This window comes from Cinclus cinclus, chromosome 1 (assembly GCF_963662255.1).
Source record: "Cinclus cinclus chromosome 1, bCinCin1.1, whole genome shotgun sequence".
In the NCBI taxonomy this organism is placed as follows: Eukaryota; Metazoa; Chordata; class Aves; order Passeriformes; family Cinclidae; genus Cinclus; species Cinclus cinclus.
In genome coordinates, this window is record NC_085046.1 from 61,581,665 (window position 1) to 61,608,259 (window position 26,595).

General features: G+C 36.5%; 1 protein-coding gene across 1 annotated transcript in view; it reads right to left on the bottom strand.

The window, feature by feature from the left end:
• Positions 1-26,595, bottom strand: part of CDKAL1 (CDK5 regulatory subunit associated protein 1 like 1) — a 377,407-nt gene that overhangs the window by 187,616 nt on the left and 163,196 nt on the right. Inside the window, exon 9 of the mRNA XM_062514885.1 lies at positions 19,754-19,857. Within this exon, the coding sequence (XP_062370869.1) occupies positions 19,754-19,857 (104 nt within the window). The remainder of the gene's footprint in view (positions 1-19,753; positions 19,858-26,595) is intronic.

The following is a 26,595-nucleotide window of genomic DNA, read 5'->3' on the forward strand; positions in this document are numbered from 1 at the left end:
CCACACACCTTTAAATATTATAATTTGAGAGTTATGAATTAAAACCTACTATTAAAATTGATTGCTAGTATAATTTTTAAAAATTAACTGTTACTTTGAAGTACAGGAGTCAGCTTTGACATCATGACAGGTGTCAACTTCAGGTGATCAGGAAAAGAGAAAACCAACAGAAGAATTTGAAAATGCTTATTCAAAAGAAGTATAAGGAGAAGACAGAATCGCATTTTGTATATATTCAAGCACAGAACTTTTAGTTGTTCCATTACAGAAATATATCCAGCAAATGCAACTCAATATAAAACCAGTAACTCACAATTGAAAGAATTTATTGTGTGTTTTATTTTGAACTAAGCACTTTTCATATTGCCAAGATCCAGAAAACCAGGCAGGCATAAATAACATCTACCCTTCTTTCTCACCAAAATATCAATCATCTCAGTACAGAATTCCAAAATAAAAACAGTGACTGCAAGTTTATGCATTGCTCAAGGGCTGGAGAAACTAAGCATATTCTGTCTTCATGTTACATGTAGTATTGTCCATTCCCCTCTTTGTTCCTATCCACACCTTTCCTCCCACTAACTTGGCATCATAACTTCTCACACCTTCTGCTGATGCTCAGAGCAGGCTTAAAGAACAGCATATCCCAGCAGTTCATCAGGGTTTCGTGTCCAACTCAAAATCAAGAGAGCTGGATGTTTCACATTTAACACCATCTTTGCAGTTCTTTTTTCTCTGCATTAGTGGATGACAATGGTTTCTTACTGTCAGATTATTTCATGATCTTTATTTGCACTACTCAGATAATTACTCTACTGAAGACAGAACATATTAAATGAATTGTCAAACAATTATAAATAAATTTATCATAAGTTTTTTAATAATGGCACCAAGTATTTATAGCAACTGAGTTGTTAGTCACACAGAGAAGCTGTACTGTAATGGATATTTTACTCGTGATGGCCTCAGATTCTAGGCAAGAATAAATTTCCTTTCTCTTGCTGTATAATAGTTAAGTTTCTTATGCTGAAAGTTTTAAATGTAACAGCTATTTTTATCCTAAGAATACAAATAATATGAGTGAAAGCCACTACAGTCCAATCTAGAAGTTTGCCAGAATCAACTATGTTTTGAAGCTGTGCTTTGTTTCGGTTTGTTTGTTTGCTTGTTTTTGTTGGCTCTTTCATCAGCTGCTATAGAATTAAAGGCTTCATCTTGATCTTTATAAACACAGCATGTATACTTTGGAGGATGGAGAAGGAGAAGAGAGATCCCTGGAGTTCAAGAGCTGCTGCTTCCATTTAACTTGGAAATGCCATTGCTGCTGACAGTTGCCACCTCATATCACAAACCAAGGCCAACAGAAACAGTACCAAAGGCTTATGCCTGCAAGGACAAAATAAGCTCTCTTTCTCAAGAGAGAGATGTGTCTGTCTAGGCAAGAATCACAGAGAGGATTGAGGTAGAAACTGCATTTAGAAGACAAACAACACATATAATAAAATCTTGCAAACTTAGGTCTTGTCTGAAAAACCAGGCTTTTATTTCCACCCCCCCACCCCTGTCCAAAACTGAACTTCCCATAATTTACTTTAGATATTTCTTGCCCAGTGGTAAGTACTTCACTAGCAAACATTTCTTTGAAAAAACCAAAACCAAACAAACCTCAAAACAACACAAATCAATTTTTTTATATTTCAAATGCTGGTTAAAAAAAAATAAAATCACGCCTCCAACCCCCAAATCAAAATACTTCTTGGTTTAAGTTCCCAAACAGAATACACTTAGGCCTTTCTCAGCAGGCCTGAAACAGGCAGAAAGAAGGAGGAAAAGCTAACAGAACACCAAGACCACATCAGGCATTAAAATTAAATTTGAAGAGCAGCTTATGGGGACAGTTAAAACGCCAACATTGGTCTCAGTCTCTGAAGTTATGATCGCCAACAGCATAACAATGTAGACGAGGAAAGTGGGTAAATGGGGTCCAGAGTTTCTGCATGCATATGTGGCAGATATCTGTACATTAAAGTATCACCAACTCCAATGGCCATTAAAAAAAACTAATTCATGTAACCATGGTATCTGTCTTGTGGTTGCTGTTAGAGAAGATCAAAAGAATCATCTTGGACCCCATACCCTGAAGAAAGAGAGAAAATAATATATGTGGTACCAGAACAAAAAAACCCTGGAACTTCCTTGTTTTCCTTGAGTGTTACAAAATGTTCTACCTCAGTAAGATCAATGGGATAAACACAATACTCCAGTATAACTCTAATCAAAAGAACTATTTTAAGTATACTAAGAGCAGCACATCCAAGAGTTGTACAGCCTCTCAGGTCATAGGCTGCAGAGGTAATTTACCCACCAGGCCATGCGATGTTGATGCATTCCTCTGATAAAGGACTGCCACCAAGTTAATTCTCAAAAATGGATCGCTCGCGCTTTCATTCTGCAGGGGTTCCCAGAAGTGACATAAAGGTCTTAATAATGTTCATAACTGACGGGCTTTAGTCAAGCTGATAAATTTTAATGTCTTTGCCATCCATAAATACTTTTATTCATTCAAAGTTTACAGTGATTAAATTATGTTCTCTGTATGTGCAGCATAGATTATCATTCTACTTGTACACACACCTATATTTAAAACTTCCATAGTTTCTCTCTCTAAAGTAATCGCTTTTAGATGTGATTTTTTTTTTTAATTTAACCTGTAAATCAGCATTAGCTTATGTAAATCAGCATTAACTTCCAAAATCTAGGCGTTTTTTTGTTACTTAAGCTAAATAGCTGCCAGGAGCTACTTCAGACATATAGAATTGGTTTTATACCTAGACAGATTATTTTTTTTAAATAATGCAACAAGTCAGGCTCCCATTAAAAGCTGGGTGAAGCTCATCCAAAGTATTACTCCACTGACCTCCCTGCAGTTACATCAGGTATGAGCCTGCCCCTAGAGCACACTATTAAAATTTTTTAAAAGTCAGATTCATCAATGTTCTTTTTTTTATTAGGGAGCAAACAGTGCAAAACTACATAATGACCTATATTCAGTGAGGGAAAAGTGAGATCAATCAAAATGTCAAAGACGTATAAAAGATGCATTAAAATAGAAAAGCTATATCAAGCACAAAACATTTCACAATAATACAATCTGACTATGGCCCTCAGTCCAGTGACTGCTTTGAAAACACTGCACACTCTCAGGCAAGAAAATGGACAAGCACAGATCAGTTACCAAGTGCAGATGAAGGCAGAGCAGCTGAGATATTAAACCTTGTCTGCGTGAGACTGCAGCCAAACTGCACGTGTGGCATATCCACCACGCTTGGAACATGTGCTGCTCTTGTATGAACGATGCCTTTGGAGCCACCAAGTGCCTTTTTCCCTTTTTAAATTTGAAAATATACAACCCCATTTCCCATAGTAATTAACACACATGAATTGCAGTTCTCACTTCTTAGTCTGCACAGCAATTCCAAAGAGCAAAAGACATTTGTAGTGTTTTCAAACAACAACTATTTATTCCCATTACTTAGGAAAAATGCAAATAGTGTAAGACTTGCCACTCCAATAAACAGAAAATACAGATGCCAGTCTGAAGGAGTGCTTAGTATTTTTCATCACCCATTTAAGACATTATGCATCAGTATAGACTGCCCATATATGCGCAGAGCCTTCAAGTATTAGATACTGCCTTAAAATACAAGACCACATTTTCCTACAAGCCATTTTGAGAGAAGCTTTAAGAAGAATGCAACATATGTCTCAGCAAGCTCCAGAAGGGTGTATTAATACATTCTGCTCACAAGAGCTGCTGTTTTGCATCACATCCACTCCTGTGTTTGGGGCTATACCCAACTAGAAGGAGATGTGATACTGAACAGACCAAGGGCTGCTCCAAGTCTGTGCAGTCCAGGCTTGGGGGATAGAAGAATTAATGAAGAAATGAGAAAAAAGCAGATGGTGCTGCAGTACTTCTTCCCGCATATCTGCCACCTCAAGCAGTTTCTATACAGGCAAAGCCCCGGGGCCCCACCTGGCAGACATATAATTACCCTAAATGTGCACTTATGTTTCATTACACCTTAACCATCACTATGCACACTGATTACAAGTATCAATCCATTTCATTTTCACACACCTCTGTGGTTGTACAGCATTCAACTGTGAAAATTCAGCACTCTCGTCACTTCTAAAACAAGGCCCATGCTGATAAACAGCAGTGGGAAAATTATTTGTCACTCTGTAGGGTGCCAGTAGGGTTTGATAAGGATGACATCACTCCCATTTTACCAATAACAATGACACTAACAAGAACATGTAATCAGCAAGCCTCAGTGCTTGGTCTAGCTGTGGCAGGTGCAACTTTTTTTATGCTGTAAATAAGCCAGCCAGCATTAGCTTCCAGCACAAGTACAAAACTATTTATTTTATCAGAATGTTAAGCAGAAGTTGGCTTCCATAAGGCACTGCAGCTGCTGTTGCTGCTTCTACAGATGCTTTCATTAATTTTATCAAGGACATACTGAAGTAAGTGCTTGATCAGCACAACGGCTACTTAGGAACAGCTGGAGAAATGAAACAATTAACTTAAGAAGACTATGCAAGCCCAATATGTAAATTAAAATAATTATTTTTTTTAATTCATTAAAATACATATAAGAATGGAGCACAAAGCTTTTTAAAGCAAGATTTGCAGTGGGGACAAGGCTGGGAAACAAGTAAAATCTTCACAGCTCTTATATCTAAATAAAAGTCTTGTAACCTTTAAAATTATCCATGTCTTAACATCGTAATACCAACTTAGGTACTTTAAAAATTAAGTTACAGTGAAAGATATTGTGTTTTATAATTACTAAGCATGAAAAGGAACTTTAGTATCCTTAGAGAAGTTTAATTTTATTATTTTCTGTGAAGAGATATTTTGCCACAGGGGACTAGAAATTTAAAAATGCTATTGTTTTATGACACCTTTACTGCCTGGAATACTAAAAGGACCAAACATACTTAATGTATTATATTTCTCGTTCTTCAGAAAAGAATTTCATATTGTGCTCTAACAAAGCATTAAAAAAATACCCACTTGCTTACACTTCCTTATTCAAATTCTCATGGTATCTGGTTGATTAAACCTCCGAGAAAATTTCTATCCCTGTGTTTGCAAAAAAAGTTTCCACATAACAGTGGAAGCTGTATAGCTGAAGTTTCACCTCCCTACATCTTCAAGGTCATCCAGCTACCATTGCTCAGATTTTGGGAAGGACAGCAACAGAGAAATTAATGCTAGTTTTATTTCTTTGCCTCTGCTCGGGATACTAAGGGTTTTATGCAACATTACTATTCTGTCTCATTGCTGCAGCCTGGGAAAAATATGGGCAGATGCAGCTACTAGCATATTCACAAAGAAGGAAAAAGAAACAGAATGGTAAAAATAATAGAGGGTATTCTCCACAGCAGAAAACCTGGTGCAGGGCAACAATAATTACTTTTACACAAGTGCTCTGGGTAGTTTTACTGAATTCAGCTTAGCTGGATCTGGCTGTGGCAGATGTGACACACTATCCTAAATAATGCTTGTTGCTTTCAGTAGGGAGTATGGTGGTGGGGAGCTGCAGCAGACATGCCCAAAGAAATCTCTCCCATAATGTTGTAAATTTTTTTCACACATGCCATTTGAATCTCTATCTTTTCTACACCCAAGAATGATAAGAATCTTCTTACATGAAAGACAGAATAATCTACTCAATTTGCAGAAACTGGAAAGTACTAAAGGATAAAAGATAAGTCTTCTACACCCTTCCAGTGTTTGAATGCACTTGATATTTACACCTACATTTATTGTCAGTAATTACTGAAGCAGTCTGCAAGTACATGTATTTCTAGTGAAATCTATCAACTATACCTTCATGGATTAACCACAAGGCCTTTAAAACCCCAGTTTCTGAGCAAAAATGTCTTCACTGCTGGTAATGAAACTGAACTTCCTTGAACTCTTCATTAACCCTTCCTCTTTCACCCTACTAGAAGCTCTATTTATTAAGCTTTGATATGATAAAATGTGTTCTAACAAAATTCTGTTCATGTCTTCTGTGTTTAAATAACAATACTGAGCACAACTGAAGCAGAATCACATGCTAAGATAACGTTAGCTTGTATCAATAATGCACAGTCCACGTAAAATTTAGTTTAAATACATAAAGGTAAGCTTTACTGTTTGAAATTACATACTAGCATTAGATAGACCTCTGTTAAATGACTGCTGTATTTTTCACTTTCTTTCAGTAAGACTCTGCAGGTTAAAAATTAATTTTTCTTTTTAAAGTGCTACTACTAATGTTCAACTCCTGCTCGAAAACAGTATGTCAGCTTACTGTTTATCCAAAGGCAATGAAGAGGCCTACTCTGTAATGAGTAGGATTCCTACAGTGCAGCCAAAAAAGGAATTGGGAGAAAAAAAGACAGGTGGATAAATGGGATTTTCCTGCCCTGCAGAGTATTCATGCAGATTAAATATAATATGTGTTTTACCTCTATACAACAAAATTTTATTTTGATATATGTGTCTATCAAACCCTTCAAACAGCTTTATTTCCTTAAGCATTACCTATTCATTTCCTTAATTAATTCAGAAATTTTTGAGGTTTTACCACATACAGAAGGTTAAACAGTCCAGATTCTGATGAGCTAACTGCAAAGAAAACCTTCAAAAACTCTAGTTAATGGAGAACACCTTGTTCTACTCCCAGAGGAGAAAAATCCAAGCCAAATGCCACTTCTTGCTCCTAGTGGGGAAGTATTATTTATGTAGATGAGAACTGCTCAAACCACACAGACTTTTCCAATGTGACAAAGACAACTCAGATTTCACCTTTAGAATTTACAAAATATGTCTCACAGATTTCTGAGGTCTGGTTTACATAGTCCAACCACAAAATTTCACTTGAGATATTTATACATTAGTGTCCTAAAGTGACTGAGGGGTTGCACCCCATGCAGCTCAGCATTATAGTCCTGAAGCAATAAAAGTAGTTTAAATATCAGGAGATCCATTTAGGAGATAGGCAACAGGCATGCTTAAGTATAGGTGACTGAAAGGAAGCTGGGCCATGGCAGCTACAATCATTTCAATATCAAACACTGTATTAACTGTGTTCCAAATCAATGTCCTGTGACCTCTAATACCTCATTGTGAAAGAAACTGATCCAGAATTTGTTGTCTCCTTTGATCATTTTAGGAAACTTTGCTGTTATGCAGTGGTATATTAAAGTGATATATTACATCTGCTATTGCATGGAAAGATAATACCTGATAAAAGAGGAAAACTTTCAGGTTTAGGTAGTTCCCAGTTTTTTCCACCATCACTGAGTTGCTTACCACAACTTGAGAAGCAGAAGATCTGACAGATTTCGCTAAAACTTATTTTCTGAGGAAACTGTGAAGCCACTTTCATAACAATGAAGATGTCTTCAGGTTAAGGAATGAGATACTTTCAAATTTTTTCTTCCTCTTCATTGTGACAGCAGACACCTAATCTAAGAAACACTTCCAATGCTCTAGATACCAAATCTAAAACTGACATCATTTAGCCTGTTCTCCACAATGGATTGAGACAGGTGAGCCGATACTCATTCCACAGTGAATTTCAGTGCTAAAGGACAGGACTTTATGCACATGCAAGTCAGCAATCCATGTCACCGTAACACACGGGCCTGCTGCAGTGTTCTGGTACAAATACATTAGTTACATGTGCTCCAATTTCCAGGACTGGAAATTATTTCTAAAACAAGCTGGATTAGCATTTTACCATCACTTTTTATAATTCATTTTTGAAACGGGAAAAATCAATTACATGAGGAAAGAAAGCAACATCCATATAAAAAAATGTGATTTGTACTAGAGCATCCTGTAAGTAATGACATGCTTTTCATGTCCTTTGCACTTGGTCTATCTCCAGCATATACAGCATCAAGTTTTCATCACCAGCCTGACAGGTTCTGATAAACTATTTTCACAGCGAAGGAAAAAAATAAAATATCTCTGCTAAAAAATTTCCAGTCATCCCACATATATTAAACTCAGAACTAAAAATTTATATAAAAATACCTTCTAGATTACCTGAGAAAAAGTCTCCATGTACATAAGTACATGAAGTTCATATTTTACTATGTATACACAATTTTTCAAGTTGTGCTCAAAATCAGCGCAACACTCATGGACCCTCACTCATACTTACCATTCACTAATACAGAAAACTGAAAGAGTCATAAATATTAGTAATGGATTTTGTTACAGGCATAAACTCTCATAACATTTTTTATTACAAATCAAGACTAAAGAAATGGGTTCTGTGTGGAAATAATTAAATGTATAAAATAATTTCATTCCTCACCTGCAAGGCAAATAAGCACTTGTGTATTTTAATGTAGTGAAAAGTTACAGGTTCTCGAATGTTTTGCATTAGATTCTCCCCTTTTGATCAGCTAAGTCAGTTTTGCAAAATTTTTTTTAAAAATATCCCTGTCCAGAATGCCTAGCAGCATGGCCATAGAGTATAAACACTTTCCACTTCAAGTACCTCTGATATTTGACAGCTCTATGAGCACTTGAACATCATTTATCACGTTTATTTTTAATAGCTCTCCCTGGGCACAGCTGCCTTGGATGCCAATCTTCTTTTCTTTTGCCTCCTGTAAATATTTGAAATAGCTATTCATTAACAGTTGCAGATTTATTCGGCACTGTTGTACTGCTTATGAACTGAAAATAGCTTTTATTTTTCTCCCCCTATCTTTTGGCTGATCTGAAAAAAGCCTGCTGTTTAGGTTCAATCTGTCAGGATTTAAATTATGCTCCAGCTGAGAGCTAATCAAGGGTATCTGACCTGGTTTACAAATAAACTAGGAACAAGAGCATTATTTTTTCCTTTTTTTTCTTTAGGACATTGGGCTCATATATGAAAACAAACCATGAACAGATCACAAATACAGTTATCCTAAATTAAAGCAGAAGCAACTTGTCCAGAAACAACTTGTTCTCACAGGTGCCTTCCTAGAGATTCTCAAATATTCTCACTGACAGCTCCTACACCTATCTTACTTGCAATATTTGAATTTCAGATTTCAGTACTTTTGTACAATGTACACAGCATTAAAAAGGCATGTATTAAAGTTATCAAGACACCCTGGCGTGCACATTAGGAGTTCCACATATCTGTACAAATCATAGCTTTTATTTTCATGGAGCCATATCACAGAAAAAAAAAAAAGTCATTCATCATGATTGATGATAATCCTAATCTATTTCCACATACAACCAAACTGTGTATAAAAGCCATCTCCCTAATATCTGAGCTTACCAAATTGTACAAAACTCCTAAGTGCATTTTAAGGTCTATTTTCTTGGGATTTAGACTAGAGAGGCCGCAGAGCTCCCTAAAATCTACCAGTGCAAAACGAACCTAAATTGTCACTTCTGTAGAATGTAATAAGAACATCAAATTTTTGAATGCAGACACTTGAACATGGGAGAAGGTTTTAAGACAAAAAAAAACTGCAGCCATGTCTTGTCTAATGAAAAAAGCCCCTAATGCATCCAATACAATATAACTCCTTCCAGAAGGCTGCTAAAGATGCAGAATGTATTTTGCTTAAAAGAAGTGTTGCTCAACTGGCCTTTGTATTACATGGTATGAATGGTGACAGGGCAGCATGCAAGTAGTCTTTTCTTTTACCTCGTCCTGTCCCAGTCCTGAACAATCACAATCACTGTAGCATTATGTCTAAAGCTGGCATCAAAATATTTTAACACATATTGACTTTTGTCTTAACATAGTAGGAGATACCCGAGGGAAGTTTAAAAAAACCAAGGGACAACAGTTAACCATGAGAGAGATTCATCTAATCTCTGGGACCAAGCCTGCAAATTTATTTTTTATAAGATATATTTAGTATTCTCTCAACATTCTCTCCCTGTCGCATCTGGGCTCATCACCTCTCAGAGTTTTACTCTCACTATGACTTCACTGACTACAGCATGAAAGATTAGACAATTTCTTTTTATAACTTACACTTTACACTTGAGATATTCTGTGAGTTGTGTTGCTTGATGTTGAAGTCTCTTGCTTCTGTAAACTGCACCTTTATCATTTAATCACATAACACTTTTAAAGGTCTTTGAAAGAAAGTTATCTCAGATCAAAATAGCTCTTAGTTTCCTATTAAATTAATCTCAAAAGTTCAATCTTATATTAGCATTAGATATGGAGATGGCATGGCCTTGAGTCACAGTGGTATTGCACAACACGTCAAGAGGATCACCAGAAAACCCAACCTCCACATGGAAGGTGAGCCCCCATTACAAAAGCTGATTGAGAGCAATAATAAAAGCATAAGGCACACATTATATAAAGTGTGGGGGAAATGAGTGGCTTGCTGAAATACAGCTTCAGAATAGCCACAGGTAAGACCATTAGTCAGCCTAGAGTCTTCTCCCACAGGATGCTTAGTGGAGAGTATAAAATGCAGGCAGCATAAATGATTTGCTGAGTACTCAGAAGATGGTAACACTCGACATAAGTTTTGTTATTATTTAAAGATAATTAATTCTTCTTCCATGCCTCTGTCCTATTTCTTCCAAATGCTCGAACTTCCACAATGTCCCATGTTAGGGGGTTTCTAAGCTTTAACCACATTATGAGATTAAAAATCCCACAGCAATTTGTTCTTAACCCGACCTTTGCTAGCTTCACTTAGTGCCTTGGAAGCTGGTATGGGTTGAGATATCCAGCATTGCTGCTCATTTTACAAAGTAGTTGGCACATAGGTCACCTCACAGTAGAAGGGGTAGTGGGGCATGCATGACTCATTTAGCCCATAAACAAAAGCACAGAAAGGAGATGGGCAAACTTTATGCTGAGAGATCCTAGTTCTGTCACAATTCCTATTGTCCAAAAGAATCTCTCCTTCACATTCCTACAGCAAAGAAAAAGAAGTTAGCAGAAGATACCATCTTGACTAATCTTGTGAGTAGGAGGTTTCATCGGCATAGAAGAACTAAGGTTTGCTCCTACATGAGGCCAAGCTATCCAGCAGAAGACTACTTACCAGAAGATAAAAGGAATCATTGGTATATTCTGATAAATTACCTTTGGACACATTACAGATGACCTCAACATGGTAGTGCATGGTGCAACACAGTGCATTCTATTTGTTAAGTTAATGATTTGGATTCTGGTCACCAAATCTATTTGACAAGAGAACTTGCTCATGACATTTTTCACAGGAACTATAGAAAGCTTCAGGCAGCTGACTGCAGCATAACATGCAAAGCTGACCCTGAGAATACTCCTACAACGTTTTGGAAGTATTTCTAATCCAGGTTTTACAAAGCCAGCAGTAAATACATTAGTAAAATACGTATTATCAGTTCCTATAGCTGAATAAATATATACAAAGAGTGAAAATATTCCAGTACCTCCATGGTTAAGAAGCCACATAAAACCAAACTTCCATTTTCAAACAAAATTAAAGATAAAAACCTTTCCCCTCTGAAAATCACATTTATTTAAAAGATACATCACACTTTAATTACAACTATTTTAAAATGCAAAACTAAATACACACAAAACCAACTTAATCTGCCTGGTAAAGAATTAACTACTGGCTTTGGCATTACTGAACCCTGTGGTTTATACTCCATTTCAAATAATGCAAACTTAGCAAAAATACATTTATAAATAAAATCAACAAACAAGTTATGTTACCGAGCTTTTTTTCTGCTGCAGTTCCCCCAAATAAGCATTGAAAGAATACAACATATACTACTCTTGTATAATATAAATAAGTTTTCCAAAAAAAGAAAAAATAATAGTTTCAAGCAAACATCAGATTGATGAGCTCTTCTGAAAAAGCCATACATGAGCCAAACATTCTGCTAAAATTCAACACAGTCTTTTCCCCATCCCCACTTAGGCTGGAGCTGGTATCTCCTGTTCTTGGAAGATGAGAGAAGATACCCCAGTGTGTTCAGTATTACATGAAGTTTGGTAGGACCATTTCTCACCCCAAAAGCCAGCTAAACCGGCCAAGGAAAGAGCAACTCTGTGATGAGAGAAAGAAGCTGGGGCAGATTACTATATTAGTTTCCCAGACATCCCTCCAGTCCTTTGCTCCAAAGGCAAGATCCATTAGGACACTGCAGAACTGTGGTGCTTCTATAATGTCAACATCTGGGAAGATTCAACTTTTATCAATTACTAATGTCATCCTGCAAGTTCTCTAAAAACACTTTCAGTTTTACCCCAGATCAGTTCCCCAGCCTGATTCACTCAAGGATCAGTCTCCCAGCCAAAGGACAGGCGGCCTGAGGAAAGGATGGGAAAAAAAGGAGGGCAACAGGGAGAACGGATGGAGAAGGAAAGAGGCGGGGGGGGAAGAGATGGCCAAGAAATTATCTTTCTACTTGCAGTGGTTGCTGAAAGCACAGCTGAAACTATAGCCTAAGGCTGAAGATCAAGTAGTAATTTGAATTGTATATATCTCTGCTTTGGCTCTTTTCTACTAAACCTGTCTTTCCAACAAAAATAAAATGCACCTTTTCTTAATAACAATACAAAATTAAACAGGCTGGCTGTCATTCAAGGATTTTAACAGCACAAATGCAAATATTTGAGTAGGAAAATAAAAAGGAATGAGAAGACTGAATTACATGGAGCAAATGTGACCAAAGATTGGGGTTTTCTTTCTGATGAAGAAAAAAAATACAACCTTTGTTAGACAAGACTTTTCTGGTTCTTGAAACTGCCAAAGCTAAGAGATTAGTAAAGTCTTATTGTCTCTAGGATTCTTAGTGAGGCATGCAAAGTAAGCATTTGTGTATTCAATTTATAATCCTTATTTCCAACACTATAAGCTACAACCCATGGACAGTCAAAAAGACTATAAAAAAGGAGCGTTACCATAGTAGGTTTGATAGAGACAAAAAGGTTATCTGGACATGTTATCAGACATTTTGGCAACAGTTTTAATTTATCTGTTAAGTTGTCTTCTGGACAATACCTATGTATGTCTGGCAACACTTAGAGAGAAAAAAGCATCCTAAAGCAGCAATTTTCCAGATTTTCAAAAAATATGCCTTAAAATAAGAATTTCATATTACAGCATTAATTTGGTTTATGTTTTGGAACAGACAACCATGATACAAACAACATTTCAAGGCATCCAAGGAATCTATTTAAAGCTATTCAAGCTTACAATAATCCCCATAGAGGAGAAAATATTACTTTCAGAAACACAAGGCAGCACATGGAGACTTTGACTCCTGATGAAAATCTTCATGGAAACATGATTTTTTCAAATTCTGAAGTGACAGCTCCTCATTAAACAAATGACCACTCCTTGTGACTGCATTATCTTCTTTCCAGTCTTCCCTAAACAACAAACTTTCCTCTGCTATCCCATACAAGATCTGAGACAACGCCATGGTAGCAAATACAGTGACCAACCACTTATTATCCTGAATGCAATCATGTGTTACTCCATCTGTTTACACTGCCACAGTACAAGCTCTTTAGGGCCACTCTTTTTTTTTTTAACAGGTACACAATACCTACACAATAAAATCCCAGTTATACAAATGGCAATCGGTGACAATGGATCTACTTTAAAGAGAATGGCCCAATTACAGTTCTGCATGTTGTGCTGCATACTTGCAAAAGCAATTGTGATTCATTTGTGTCTTAATTGAAGCATGGGCATGATTTTTTGCCAAATTAAGTCTTAAGGCATGATTGCTCTACAATGCTGTTTGACAGGACTAAATCCTATATGAACAGTGGAAGAAGGCATTGACACATGGAGCAAAAGAGAAAGAGGTTTCTCTTCCTCATTTCTGATGCCTAGTATCACAGTAGATTTGGAAACAAGGGCAAAAGAACATAATGCATAAAACCAAGCTGAGGTATGGAGCATGCCTACAAAATCTAAAAGAAAGGCAAAATCAGGTGAGTCTCCACAAAACCCATTTGAATCAAGGACAAAATTTAATTTATTTTTTTTCAAAAAAAAAAAAAAAAAAAAAGTAACCTGGGGCAAAGTATCTGATCTGCCACACTAAGGCATGAAGGCCTCCGTAACTTTTTAGTTTTTCTAGTTTCTAAACCTGTCAGGAATAACATCTTTTCCCAAATGTAATTCTTGCAAATAATTTGATGATCTTAACTAAAAGTATAAATTAAAGTTTGACAGTTATAAGGAAATGGAAGCAAGATTGTATTACTGAAAAGTTCTTGGCAACTATAAAATTAGAAGATGCCATGTTCTACACCCTTAATGAAAATATTAACAACATATTAAACTAAAGCTGAGCCTTCTGCTGATTCTTAGTGTTTCTGTGAAAAACAGTGGCATGTTGTGAATCCCAGAATCCTTTGTGGCCAGAGGGCACAGAGATGATCAGTATGTTTAATATTTTGATGACAACATCAAACATACTGCAAGTGCACTGCAGAGTGATCAGCCTTTGGCAACAGATCTTGAAAACACCGAATTTATTCTGCATGAGTCTATCACCCAGCATGTGCAATAGGTTTGAAGCATTCTGACAGCAGTGGACTGACTGCACATACAACACACTACAAATGCACACGAATGGCTACACAGCTTTTGGCTCAAAGTCAGCTCACATCTGGCCATCTCAGAAGGAGACTTCGATGCTAACTGCAAAAAGCCACGCAAAAACATGCAAAACTAAGGAAAAACATGCAGAGAAAAATTATATTTTTAAATGCAACAATTTTTAATAAAATAAAGGATCAGCATGAGACCCACACAGATACATTTTCATGCTACTTAATTGTCATAATAAAATGAATGGAGGAATTTATTTAAAGCATGTTAGTAAGGGTGTTGTCCAAATGCCTCTTCAACACTGACCAGCTTGGGGCATTGACCACCACTGTAGGAACCCTGTTCCAGGGTTTGAGTGCCCTCTTGGTAAAGGAATATTTCCTCATGTGAAGTCCAAACCTTCCCTGAGGGATACAGCTTTGAACCATTCCCATGCATCCTGACACTGGATGCCACAGAAAAGGGATCAGCACTGCTCTCTTCCCTTTCCTTCTCTAAAAGCTGGAGAGCAATAAGCAAAAAACCTAGACACCAATAATTTAATGTAACTGCCACTACATTTCTGAAGTAAAATTTTAAATAATGCAAAGGAATATGTTATGCAACAGGACATGCAGAAGACAACATAAACAACAGTAACACAGTGGTCAACTTGGCTGTATAAAAAAAATGTACCAAGAAGACAACAGGGAATTTCCTTCAGAGCCAAAAAGAAAGTTCACTAAACTAATTTGGTCACTAAAAAGAAGCTTGAAAATATCTCCAGTATTGCAATTAACTACTGGAAATACATTTTGATCCCTTAAAATATCTCTTTGCTATATGACATTGGTTATATGTATTTATATATGCTACACAGTTGTCCTCACATACTTGGAGACACTGCCTGTACTCACTACTGATGGATTATAACTTTAAGAAGAAACAACATGTGGACAATGAAAATTAATTCATTATATTATCCCATATAACCATGAAATTACAGGCTGGTACAAAAATATTTATCTTGGTCTAGGCATTCTGTGCATTAGCAAAGTCAGTAGTAAAAAAACTTGAAGCATTTGCAAGACAAAAAAAAAAAATACAGGAAGAATTTTAATAAACTTAAGAACAACAAGGAAAAACCCTAGCTCTATAGCCATACCCAAAAAGCACAGCAGAACAAAGAGAGGTTTTTTTATCTCAACTAAAAGCATCTCAAATACAGCAGCCCAAGCTCCCTGGAATGCAATTTCGAATTATACTTCAAGAACAATATTAGAATAAAGTTCTACATTACCTAGAAGTAAGTAAAAAGGCTAACAGGAAAGATTTGTCATAAATAAACTGTCACCATTTTCCTCCTTCCTCTTTCTCTCTAGGTCAGATCTGCAGATACTGAGCACCCATTCTCTGTCAGCGTGTTCAGAGACAAAACCCACTACCGAGAGCATGGCCCAAGCATTCTGGTTTGGTTCTGCTTCTGCTAATCAACTGGAAAGTAAAACATCGCCAATACTTCATATTTGTCCTTTCATGACTGTCAGCTGCCCTGAAATCATACAGAGAATTTACTGGTAGTTGCACAGCAGCAGAACGGCTATTAGGAATAAAGTAGAATGTCTTGGCAGTACCTCATGAGAACCATGAAAACCAAAGACCCTCAGCAAAGCTCACAGTCATCTGAAAAGCTCTGGAAACCAATCACATGATATAAAACCAATCCTTATCATCTCCCATAAACACCTGTTTATGAAAAATTTGTAGAGAGAAAAATATTTAACACTAATCTCCTTTAAAGTCTCAACATTCCAAAGTCTACCACATTTGGGATAATTGCTAAAAACAGCTAATGAAACTCAAGACTCAGAATCTTAGTTTTGGTACTCCCTTTCTTTGCAATTACACATTGTCCAAGATATCCTAACAAATGTACTGTTCAGAACTCAACACCATGCATGGCAGTGAACCACCATCCTAATAATGGAATAAAAATAAGTGATATTTTGCCACTACAATTATCCATCCAGAAGCAATCGTTCTGCATAGTTTGAGGAACAGTGTTTCTTGACAAGATTGACTTTCATCTGTGCACCTTGACTGCTACCATAAAGGAAACTAATGTAATAGTTAATTATACAGTGTATATTTTAACAACAGCATATTCCCTGCCGTCTGCAACAGACATGCAATACTTAAGAAGTATAGTTTTGTAGTGGTACACAGAAAAGATTTGCATTCTAAACTTGAATGAAATAACAGATAATTTCATAAAAAAGTATTTATATTTTTAACTTAGTTTGATGAATGAGCCAAAATTGCTTGCAATATGAAGTACTGTCTTTGCCTTCAAAGTCTGTCACAATATGCAGGGTTTCTATGATAATGAAAGTCCCACTTTAAGAAAAAAATAAATTTCAAGTCCTGCAATTTAGCCAAAGCCATCCCAGGACACCACTCCACACAGCATTCAAAGTTTAGGCTTGTTTAACTTCTGTGTCTCCTTGGAACACTGTTCACCAATGACAGCTCCCCCAGCCTTCCACTTTATACACTAAGCAAAACCACATTGTTATACTTCAAGTTGCTTTGCGCAGGAAAGAAAGAGCCCTCTCATAACTGTAAATGCAATCCCCTAAAATACTGCACTGAACATGACACAGCACATTTTGAAAAAAATTACTAATAAATTGATGACACAAAGAAAGCACTATACAATCAGCTGTAGAAAAACTCTGCATAAACAACCTTACAGTAGACATTTGTTCTCCACTCAAAGACCACTTTACTGCATTTCACAATACTTTTTCTTTTACTAGCTTTCTTACAGAAGTCTGCTATACATATTGATTTGACGTGGCTGCCCATGTAAAAAAATTAAACAACTACTTACTAACAGTTGAAGTTTACAGAAAAAGCATTTAAGTTAAAAAATTAAAAATCTCAACAAACTACTTTTAACTTGAGATTGATTATTCTGTTAATGAAATTTTGTGAAATATTCAAGTTCATGTGACTTGTAACTTCAAAACTACTATGGAGGTCAGAGAGGAAACAAATAATGCAAAAGTATGCAAAACCTCCTCAATTTCAGTGCACCTTAAGACTTAGACCAAGGCATTATGAACATATGCAATGTGTACTAGAAATCTACAACAGTTTTTGTGCACATTACAATGAATTCAAGGTAACAAAACAGTATTAAAAAAAACCAGGTTATTTCAGATGCTGGAACAGAACAAGAAACAAGCTAATATTTGTTCCATCATGATGATTTCAGCCATCTCTTTTTAATCAGTTTTTGAAGTGGAAAAGCTTTTCATGACACATCTGAACCTCTGTTTTTAACTAGCGCTTCAGCAATACATCTGTGAAAACAGAAGTGATTGGTGAAGAGACTGTGGCTCAGTAACTCAGCAAGAAATTAAATAGTGTCTTTAAATTGCTGAATTCTTTCACTAGATTGATGAAGATTTTACAGCCAGCCCACAGCTACAGCAAGCTGGCAGTAATAAATTCTCCATTTTTGCACCACAAACTAAGGATCTGACTATTTCATCCATTTCTAAGTATGTGAAAGCTGGAGGAAAAGCCATTTCACAACTGAATAAATACCCACTTCTTTCTTTATGGCCTCTAACAGAGGTAGTAAGGTAAGGCCAAACAAGAATGGAAACTCCCTGGAGATGCCTGCTGTGAGAAACGTCACAGCATTTCTTCAAGACATTTCAAAACAATAGCATAAGGGAAACTTTTTCCATTAGAAATCAAACTATTTTAAAAGAGTCAATATTTATAATAAAGGTCAGAGTGAAACATATGCATTGAATTACTGATCTTTCAACCCAAATGTACAGTATTAAGTTCAAAATACTTTCCAAAATTTCACACTTATTGTCTGCAAAGACAAACAAAGCTCGAGTTTTCTTTCTTGTTATGCAAAGTAAATACATCTTCATGCTAATATAACGTGGAATTCATGGTATATAAGTACAATTATACCAGGACAGATAAGTCTGTTGTTCTTTTTTCTTTCCACACATACCATAAATCTAAGCAAAATTTAGATAGTTAACTTAAACAAGGTCATAATCCTGACATATTACCCATCTTATGTTTGTCATACTTCCTTGAAGAATAGCCCAAAGTTTTTTTTAGAACAGCTATATTGTGCTGAGTTACACTTCTCACGCCACTTATAAACGACAGCTTCTCTCCTGCTCAGTAACTACTTGCCAATTTCAAAATCATCTGTCTTATATTACTGAACACTCCTAGCTTTCTGAAAAATGTTTCCTGAGCTGCTTCTCCACCAAAATAACAAGTGTATTTATGCATCCTCTATTTCAGTGACTGATTATTTCATAATATGTATATGGGTTTTAAAAACTTATCCTACTAAACCAAGAAATCTGACATAACAGGACTCCTGTCAGACAATCCTAACAGACAATCCAATTCACAGCAACAAGAGCATTAATTCTACAAACCTAAGCAATAGGAAAAAAATTATGGCAATCACAGATGAACTTCACAGATACAATAAAGCTATCCTAACTACCATAAATACAAGAGCTTTAGGCAGATACTGGCCCAAGATAGTGTACTGCAAGAAAAACTTAATATTTGATTGAATCCATGTGACATTGTAAATATCCTACTGAACTTACAAGCTGAAAAGCTTTGTGTGGGTCTCAGAAACACTCCAGAATGACTCTGTTAAATCAATTACCAGCAAAAGCAAGGCTTTTAGGCTCATTAAAAAGAGGCTCATTAAATTTTCATAGCTGAACAAAAAAAAAAGTTTCCATCACCCTCTTTAAGAAATTAGAGATAAAGTAAAATGACCAAACTTTACCATTTTCACATCGCTTCCAAAATATCCACACACAGAATTTCACTTGAACAATATAAAATCAAAATAAAATACTCCTTAAAAGACTGAATTTTGCAAATAGTTGTGTACACCATGACAAAAGCATTGCTTTCTATCACAAAGGCACCACGAGACACAGCTATGACCAATAATCATAACAGAGTCATAAGGTACACCATTTCATACATACCTTCATTATGTGTGAAGGTAAGCTGTGGGTAATAAGGATGTGCTTGACTGGCTGACTTCTACTGTAGGGATAAAATTCCTTACCTTGAAAAGACTGCTTGGCTCTGTCCACCAGTTCTTCAATAGGGTAACTTGCTAGATCTCCTCTGGCATGTTTAGTTTTACAGTAGGTACACGCATTGAGACACCTGTTCAGAAAATGAAAACATTCAGTTTCTAGCCAGGAAAGCCTTTTTATGCACAACTATATTGATTAAGTACATCTGGAAAAAATTAGTTTCTATATCTACGACCAGAAAATAGTAGTATTCCATTTCAAAATCAATGGAATAGTTTGAAGAATGTTTTTTACGCTGTCCTAACTTCTTAAAGTATATTTCACATTGATATGAAAGTTTTAAAACCAATCAGTGGGAACCACATACAAAACCCAAGAGTGGGAATTCCAATGTTTTTTTAGAAAGCTATAATAGGTTTAATAATTGTTCATTATTGAAGATCAATCTCCAGGTTTCCTATCCCTCTATTACATAAAATATCCTGAACAAGACTCTGAACCTGAACAGGAAAAAGGAAAAAAGTCCCAGAAGGCTGAAAGGAGATTTTTTTGAAGTGTGTATACTTGAAAAGACATTTCAATTAACTTTTTTAACTTTCCATTGGCTTGTATAAATAGAACAAATAACGTAATGAAGACAGAACCACCAACTAGAAAGACAGTTTGGCACAAAAGACTGGGGAACTAATGAAAACTCCTACAAAAAAATGAAGGAATAATGTGATTGCTTTTAATTTACCTGACAATGTACTAAAGGCAGACTTATTCAGAGTACAAGGATGTACTTGACCAAAACAAACAAAAACTACTTCTCATTGTAAGCCTGTTGTGCTTTTTTCCCTTCTTCCTATTTTAGCGCTGATATTGCTTAGCTTTTTATAGGTTAAAGCATTTAAACCTAAGACCTAAAAACCTCACAGTCCCCAAAAATCTCATTATAAATATTTCCATTGCTCATGCTTACCAGAATACCATAAATTCTGTCCATTTTCACAATAAAAAGGCCACAGGTTCATAAAAATCATATGATCTTTAAGGCTGAAAGAGACCTCCAAAATCATCAAGTCCAACATTTGACTGATCTCTACCACATCAAATAAGCCACAGCACTAACTGCCATCTTCATTTCTTGAACACTTCCAAAAATGGCGACTCTACCACTTCCCAGGGCAGCCTGTTTCAATCCCTTTCAGTGAAGAAGGTCTTCCTGATGTCCATCTTAAACCTTCCCTGGCACAGCTTGAGGTCACTTCCTCTTGCCTTGTCACTGGTTGCCTGGTAAGAGATCCCCACCTGGCTACACCCTCCTTTCAGGCATCTGTAGAGGTTCATATGGCCTCTCCCTTGAGCCTCCTCTTCTCCAGGCTAAACACCCCCAGCTCCCACAGCTGCTTTTCATTGGACTTGTGCTCCAGACCCTTCCCCAGCTCCATTGCCCTTCTCAGGACACGCTCCAGCCCCTCGATACACTTGTGGTGAGGTGCCCAAAACCGAACACAGGATTGGAGTTGTGGCCCCACCAGTGCCGAGTACAGGGGGACAGTCACTGCCCTGCTCCTGGTGGCCACACCACTGCTGATCCAGACCAGGATGTCATTGGCTTTCTTGGCCACAGGGGCACAGCTGGCTCGTGTTCAGTCACTATGAACCAGTGCCTCCAGGTACTTTTCCACAGGACCGTGTTCTGTCCACTCTTTCCCCAGCCTGTTCCACTGCAAGGGGTTGTTGCAATCCAAGTGCAGGACCCAGCATTTGGCCTTTTTGAAATTCATATGGTTGACCCTGACCCATCAACCCAGCCTGTTCAGCTCCCTCTGCAGACCCTTCGTACCCTCCACCAGATCTACATCCCAGCTGGACTTCAGTGTTGTCTGCAGACTTACTGAGGATGCACTTGATCCCCTCATGCAGACCTCATCAATAAAGATATTAAACAGGACAAGAAAACACTTGGGTGCCCGAAAAGGCAAATGTTCCAACTACAGCATAGCTGGAACTAGTACCATAGAACTTTCAAAACAATACCAAAAAGGCAAAGACAGCACAGGGTGGGCTCTGATTGAGTCACCAGCTACAAGACTGTGTTTACTACTTGGATATATCTTATCTTCTATTTTGATGTCTGGCATCTCCATGAATAGGTGATTACTGCTTTTCAAATTCCAAAGTTTTTTTGGTTTTTTTTTTCCACTAAGACTACCCTAACATGTTAGTTCTGCTTCAGTTGCATAAGCAGTGGTTCAGGAAGGGCAGAACACTGCCTAGAACATTTGCTCAGATGCCCTCCTGCCACTGCACATCCCCTAAGCCCTGAGAACTTCTCCATTCAACAGAATCTTAAGCTCTGCAAGAGAACATTTATGTATATTGTGATTCGTTCTGCTAGACTAGATACCTATCTTATTTGTTGAGCCTATCAGACCAAAACAGCAGATTTTAGCATTCACCTCAGATCAGAAAACTAAAATATACTGCTATACAGCAGCAAACTGCTCTATTAACTAAAAAATTATAGGAAAAAGGTTGCAAGTAAAATATCCAACTAGCTACTAAAAATAGGGAAAAAAAATTCCTAAATCTGACTCTTTACAGCCTGTCCCAAGTGATTCATTTCCACCCAAATACAACTAATTCATCAGACGTATCTCACCTTTCTTCTGCAAATCAAAAGCCTTTCATTACACAGGATCTGAAGCATATGCAAAAGGTAGCACTTGAAATCAAGAAAGTGTAAGCAGATAGTTGGTTGGGTATTTCGTCTGTGTAACCGACATAACAAATGAAAATATTTTTCTTCTAGATCACAGTCATCTAAAGTTTGCTATGAATGGCTTTCCCCCAAAGCCCATGGGTACTTCTTTCTCTCCATGCTCTCCTTATGTAAAACATCTCTCCTTCCTTTTTTTCTTTTCTTGATTTTCTCTTTTGGTAGTTTGTTTTAAAAGCACAACTCTCCATTCAACCCAACACTTCATTTCTAACTGTGCTCCCATCCTGACATACCACTGTCATACTCCTCTCCCTCCACATCACAAATTCAGCTAAAACAGCCTTTTTACACACAGCTACACAGAGAAAAAGCATTATGGATCAGTCAAGGAAACATAAAATCAGTTTCAGAACTAATATGTCTGCCCTTTTGGAACCAAACACAAAAAGCGTGATATTATCCACTAACCTTTATAACCTTTGTTTTCTCCAAGAAAATAAAATTACCAGCTATTTTGTCAAATTTCTCCATTCAAAAAGAGATTTTACAACAACAATCCTGCCCCTTGAACAGTGGGTTGCTTTAACACTGGCTTTTTTATTCACAGAAGTGAATTCTGTCAGCCATAGTAACAAAGGGATGCATAACATTTTTTTTCTTGGAATAAAGTAAATTTATTGGACTTAAATTTAAGATGAGATTTAGGGGGGGAGAGGGGGAGGGGGGAATCCACACAAGAAAACCCAACAACTACTTTTATAACTTCCTTAAATTTTCAAATTCTGCCTTAAGAATTCCAACAAACATTATCACAAATTTTTTATTGCCTTGAACTGTAACCCTGAATGAAAACAATACTTTTTGTAGACCTTCAAGTGCATCAATTCATCCTAAGATTGATAAAAACTATAATATTAATGAGTTACTTTAAAAAACTTCTAAACTTACTCCTGTGTAATAGAGGTGAATAGATCTAAAAATCTGAACTGGTGCTAATGTACAATAAAAATGGCTAATATATGCTATATAGATAGAATTTTTCTGTTCCCTTATCAAGTATAGTGCATCTATAAAATACGCCGTGTTACCTCTTTTTCTCTTCTTATATTTTATGTATAAATCATATACATTCCATGTGTATTTTTCTCTGTATTTCGGTAGCAGTATTTGAAAAGCTTTACAGCAAAAACTAGCAAACACTAGGAGTGTTAAGTGCTATTCAACAGTGCCAAATACTGAAATTATTAATATCCGAACCTTGAGCATAATTTTCACATCTTCAGTCAATGCTCTTGTCCTACAAGATTGTGCTTCCTGAAAAAATGCAGTAACAGCAGCTCTTCTATGGTACTTCAATAAACTCTGTCACAAAGCATGGAAATGTGGAGAAAGAAGCACAAAAAAAAAGAAGAGGAAGGTATTTTCCAAATAACAACAGTATTATTATAATGTTTGCCAATACTTTCAAAATACTGTATTATTTTCCAAATATTCACTGTATTATGTGACATTGTTTCTAAGACGTGTATTACTGCGGTCTTTAAGTACAACTTCAGGGGGTTTGTTCATTTATTTTGGGGTAGGAGCTGAAAGTTGGAACTGGGAGACAGACTTTTTTCAGGTTTTGCTGTGGTAATTAACTTACTCCTACTATAAAAATGAAGTATTGGATATGTCCAAATAATTTAGTTTTTCACTTTTTTTGTACTTAAAGAGATGATGTAACAAAACCAGAAAGAGACAGACTTAGATGTAACATAAAAAAGGATCAGTTTTAGAAAGCAAACTAAAGGAGACAAAACTTCTATATCCTGTTTGTATTATATTTGTTAATAACAACTTGGCATAAGAAATAATCTTCTGGGCTACAGCTGTCCAACTAAAGAATGCAGATTTAAACTACTTGTAAAAATGCTGAACTAACCACTTTTCATAGATATAAGAATTACCAATTCTTGAAAACAGAAATTTAAACCAAACCGTAAGTATAATCAAGGAACTGCAGTGGTTTCTTCCCTAGTAAGCCAGCCTTCTCTCCAAGTTTCCAGCATAACAAATTACTCATATGTCCATGCTGTCACATACTCAGACCACAGACAATGAAGTGGAAAAAGGCTTTTGGGAACTCTGAGAATTTGAGCACTGCCTCTTACTAAGTGGCATCCACCACCAAGTAGATCACCTAAAACCAACATCTCCTTAAAAACCAGGAGCTTCCACAGCTGTAGCTCAAATACATAGGACTGAACAGCCAAGAAGCCAGTAGTTACAGAAGAGTATTTGCTTTGTTTTAAACTGGGAGCCTTCTTCAAGCATTTATAGCTGGTTTGTGAAAGTTAGTTTGTATTAATCCAAGTCAGAGTATTTTTTTTTTCACAAAGAAATCACAGGCATTTGTAGAAAACAATAATTAATGATCATTGTGTTTGTAATGGCCAATATGTTTTGCCTAAATTTTATAGTGATTCCAGAACAAAAAGCACTCACTGAGTCCTGGCTTTCCAACATACTAAACTGATTAAGGTACTTTGAATTATTAACCTTTCACTTTGAATTATTAACCTTTAATCAGCAATGTGCCCAATACACGGAATTATTCATAGCAAAATAAAATATTATCCACAGATAAATTACTATCATGTGGCTAATTAAAAAACTTTTCGAACATGTTACCAAACTGAGCATTATCAACATTTTGGTAAAGTGCCTAAAATTTTCTTGTACACATAGGTAACAGTGGTCTTCACAATGTTTAGCTAGTATGTGCTCAGGTTGTGCATTACGCTAACCAGACTCTTCATTTTCAAAACAGTAATATTCCTCATAAAACACACACTTAACATGGAAGTCTCCCCCTTACAGATGGAACTAATTATGAGTAAGAATGCTTATGACACAGCAGACAAATAAAGACTTTACTTCAGTGGGACTAATCAGTAGATTTCGGCAGCAGACAAGCATGAGAGTGCAGACATGAGGAACAAAATCCTGGTTCCTCTTAATGGGACTTATGCCACTAAGTTTAGTCAAGGCAAGATTCCACCCTCAGATATGAAAAGTATAACATATCTTTCATTCAAGGATCAGAGAACAGCTCAATTACAGCTTGTGATGAGCCATTAGTGCGTGTGTCATCCAAACTGAATGTGACTGAACAAGACCATACATCTGTGAGCAAGATGGGAGAGTTGAGTGCTGCAATGGTGTCACATGATAGAAGATCTCTACTACTCTGAAGGTGATTAGTCTTGGGAAAGTGTTCCCTCAATATCTGGAATAACCCAGTAAACTCCTGCTTTCTCCCAAGGTGGTCTACCAAATTGGAAATTTGCATAAAATCATTAATCACAATTCAGACTAAACAGTAATATTTGCCCTTATGAGATCTGACTAGCTATACATATTCAAGATTTTATGAAGTTTGCCCTATTAAAAACAACAACTAAAAAATTCTCCCAGCATTGCAGTGCCATTGACACCCCTGGCACATTACATCAGTACAAACATGGAAAGATTGCTCGTCACTGTCTCCCACGCCATTTCTCAGCACCTACCACCAGACTTCCTCAGATGGTCTCAATACCTCTAGGCCAAGAATATTTTCTATTAAAACTATGGTTTTCCTGAAAGGGAAACATCATTTGCTTGCTTCAAAATACAGGTTAGAGATTTATGCTTTTATAAGATACTTTTACAGTTTCTATCAAATGTAATTTTGACAAAAATGCTCTGTAGTGTGAATACAGAGAAAACTCCCTTTTGAGGCTTGACTGAGCAAAAGAAATACCCAAAATACCTACTCCCAGCAGGTGGAAAGATGAATACTAGTCACAAGTTATTCATCAAAAGCTAGTAGAATTCGACAAATGCTTTTCTGCTTAGAATACCAAGTTTTGAAAGCCTAACAACACTCACACTATACTTATAGTATAGTATATTTATAGAATTAAATGCCAGTAATACTTCTTAGCATTCTACCTCTATGAAGTCTACTTTTTACTTCTAAAATATCTAAATTCCCTCAAGCATAACTGTAATAGATCAGGGGGGAAAAAAAAGTAGTTTACAGGAAAATTTAAAATAAATAAACAAACAAAAAAAAAGTCATGCCTAATATGCCTGATTTGTTTTCAGGAAACTGTTCTTTTGATTGAAGTT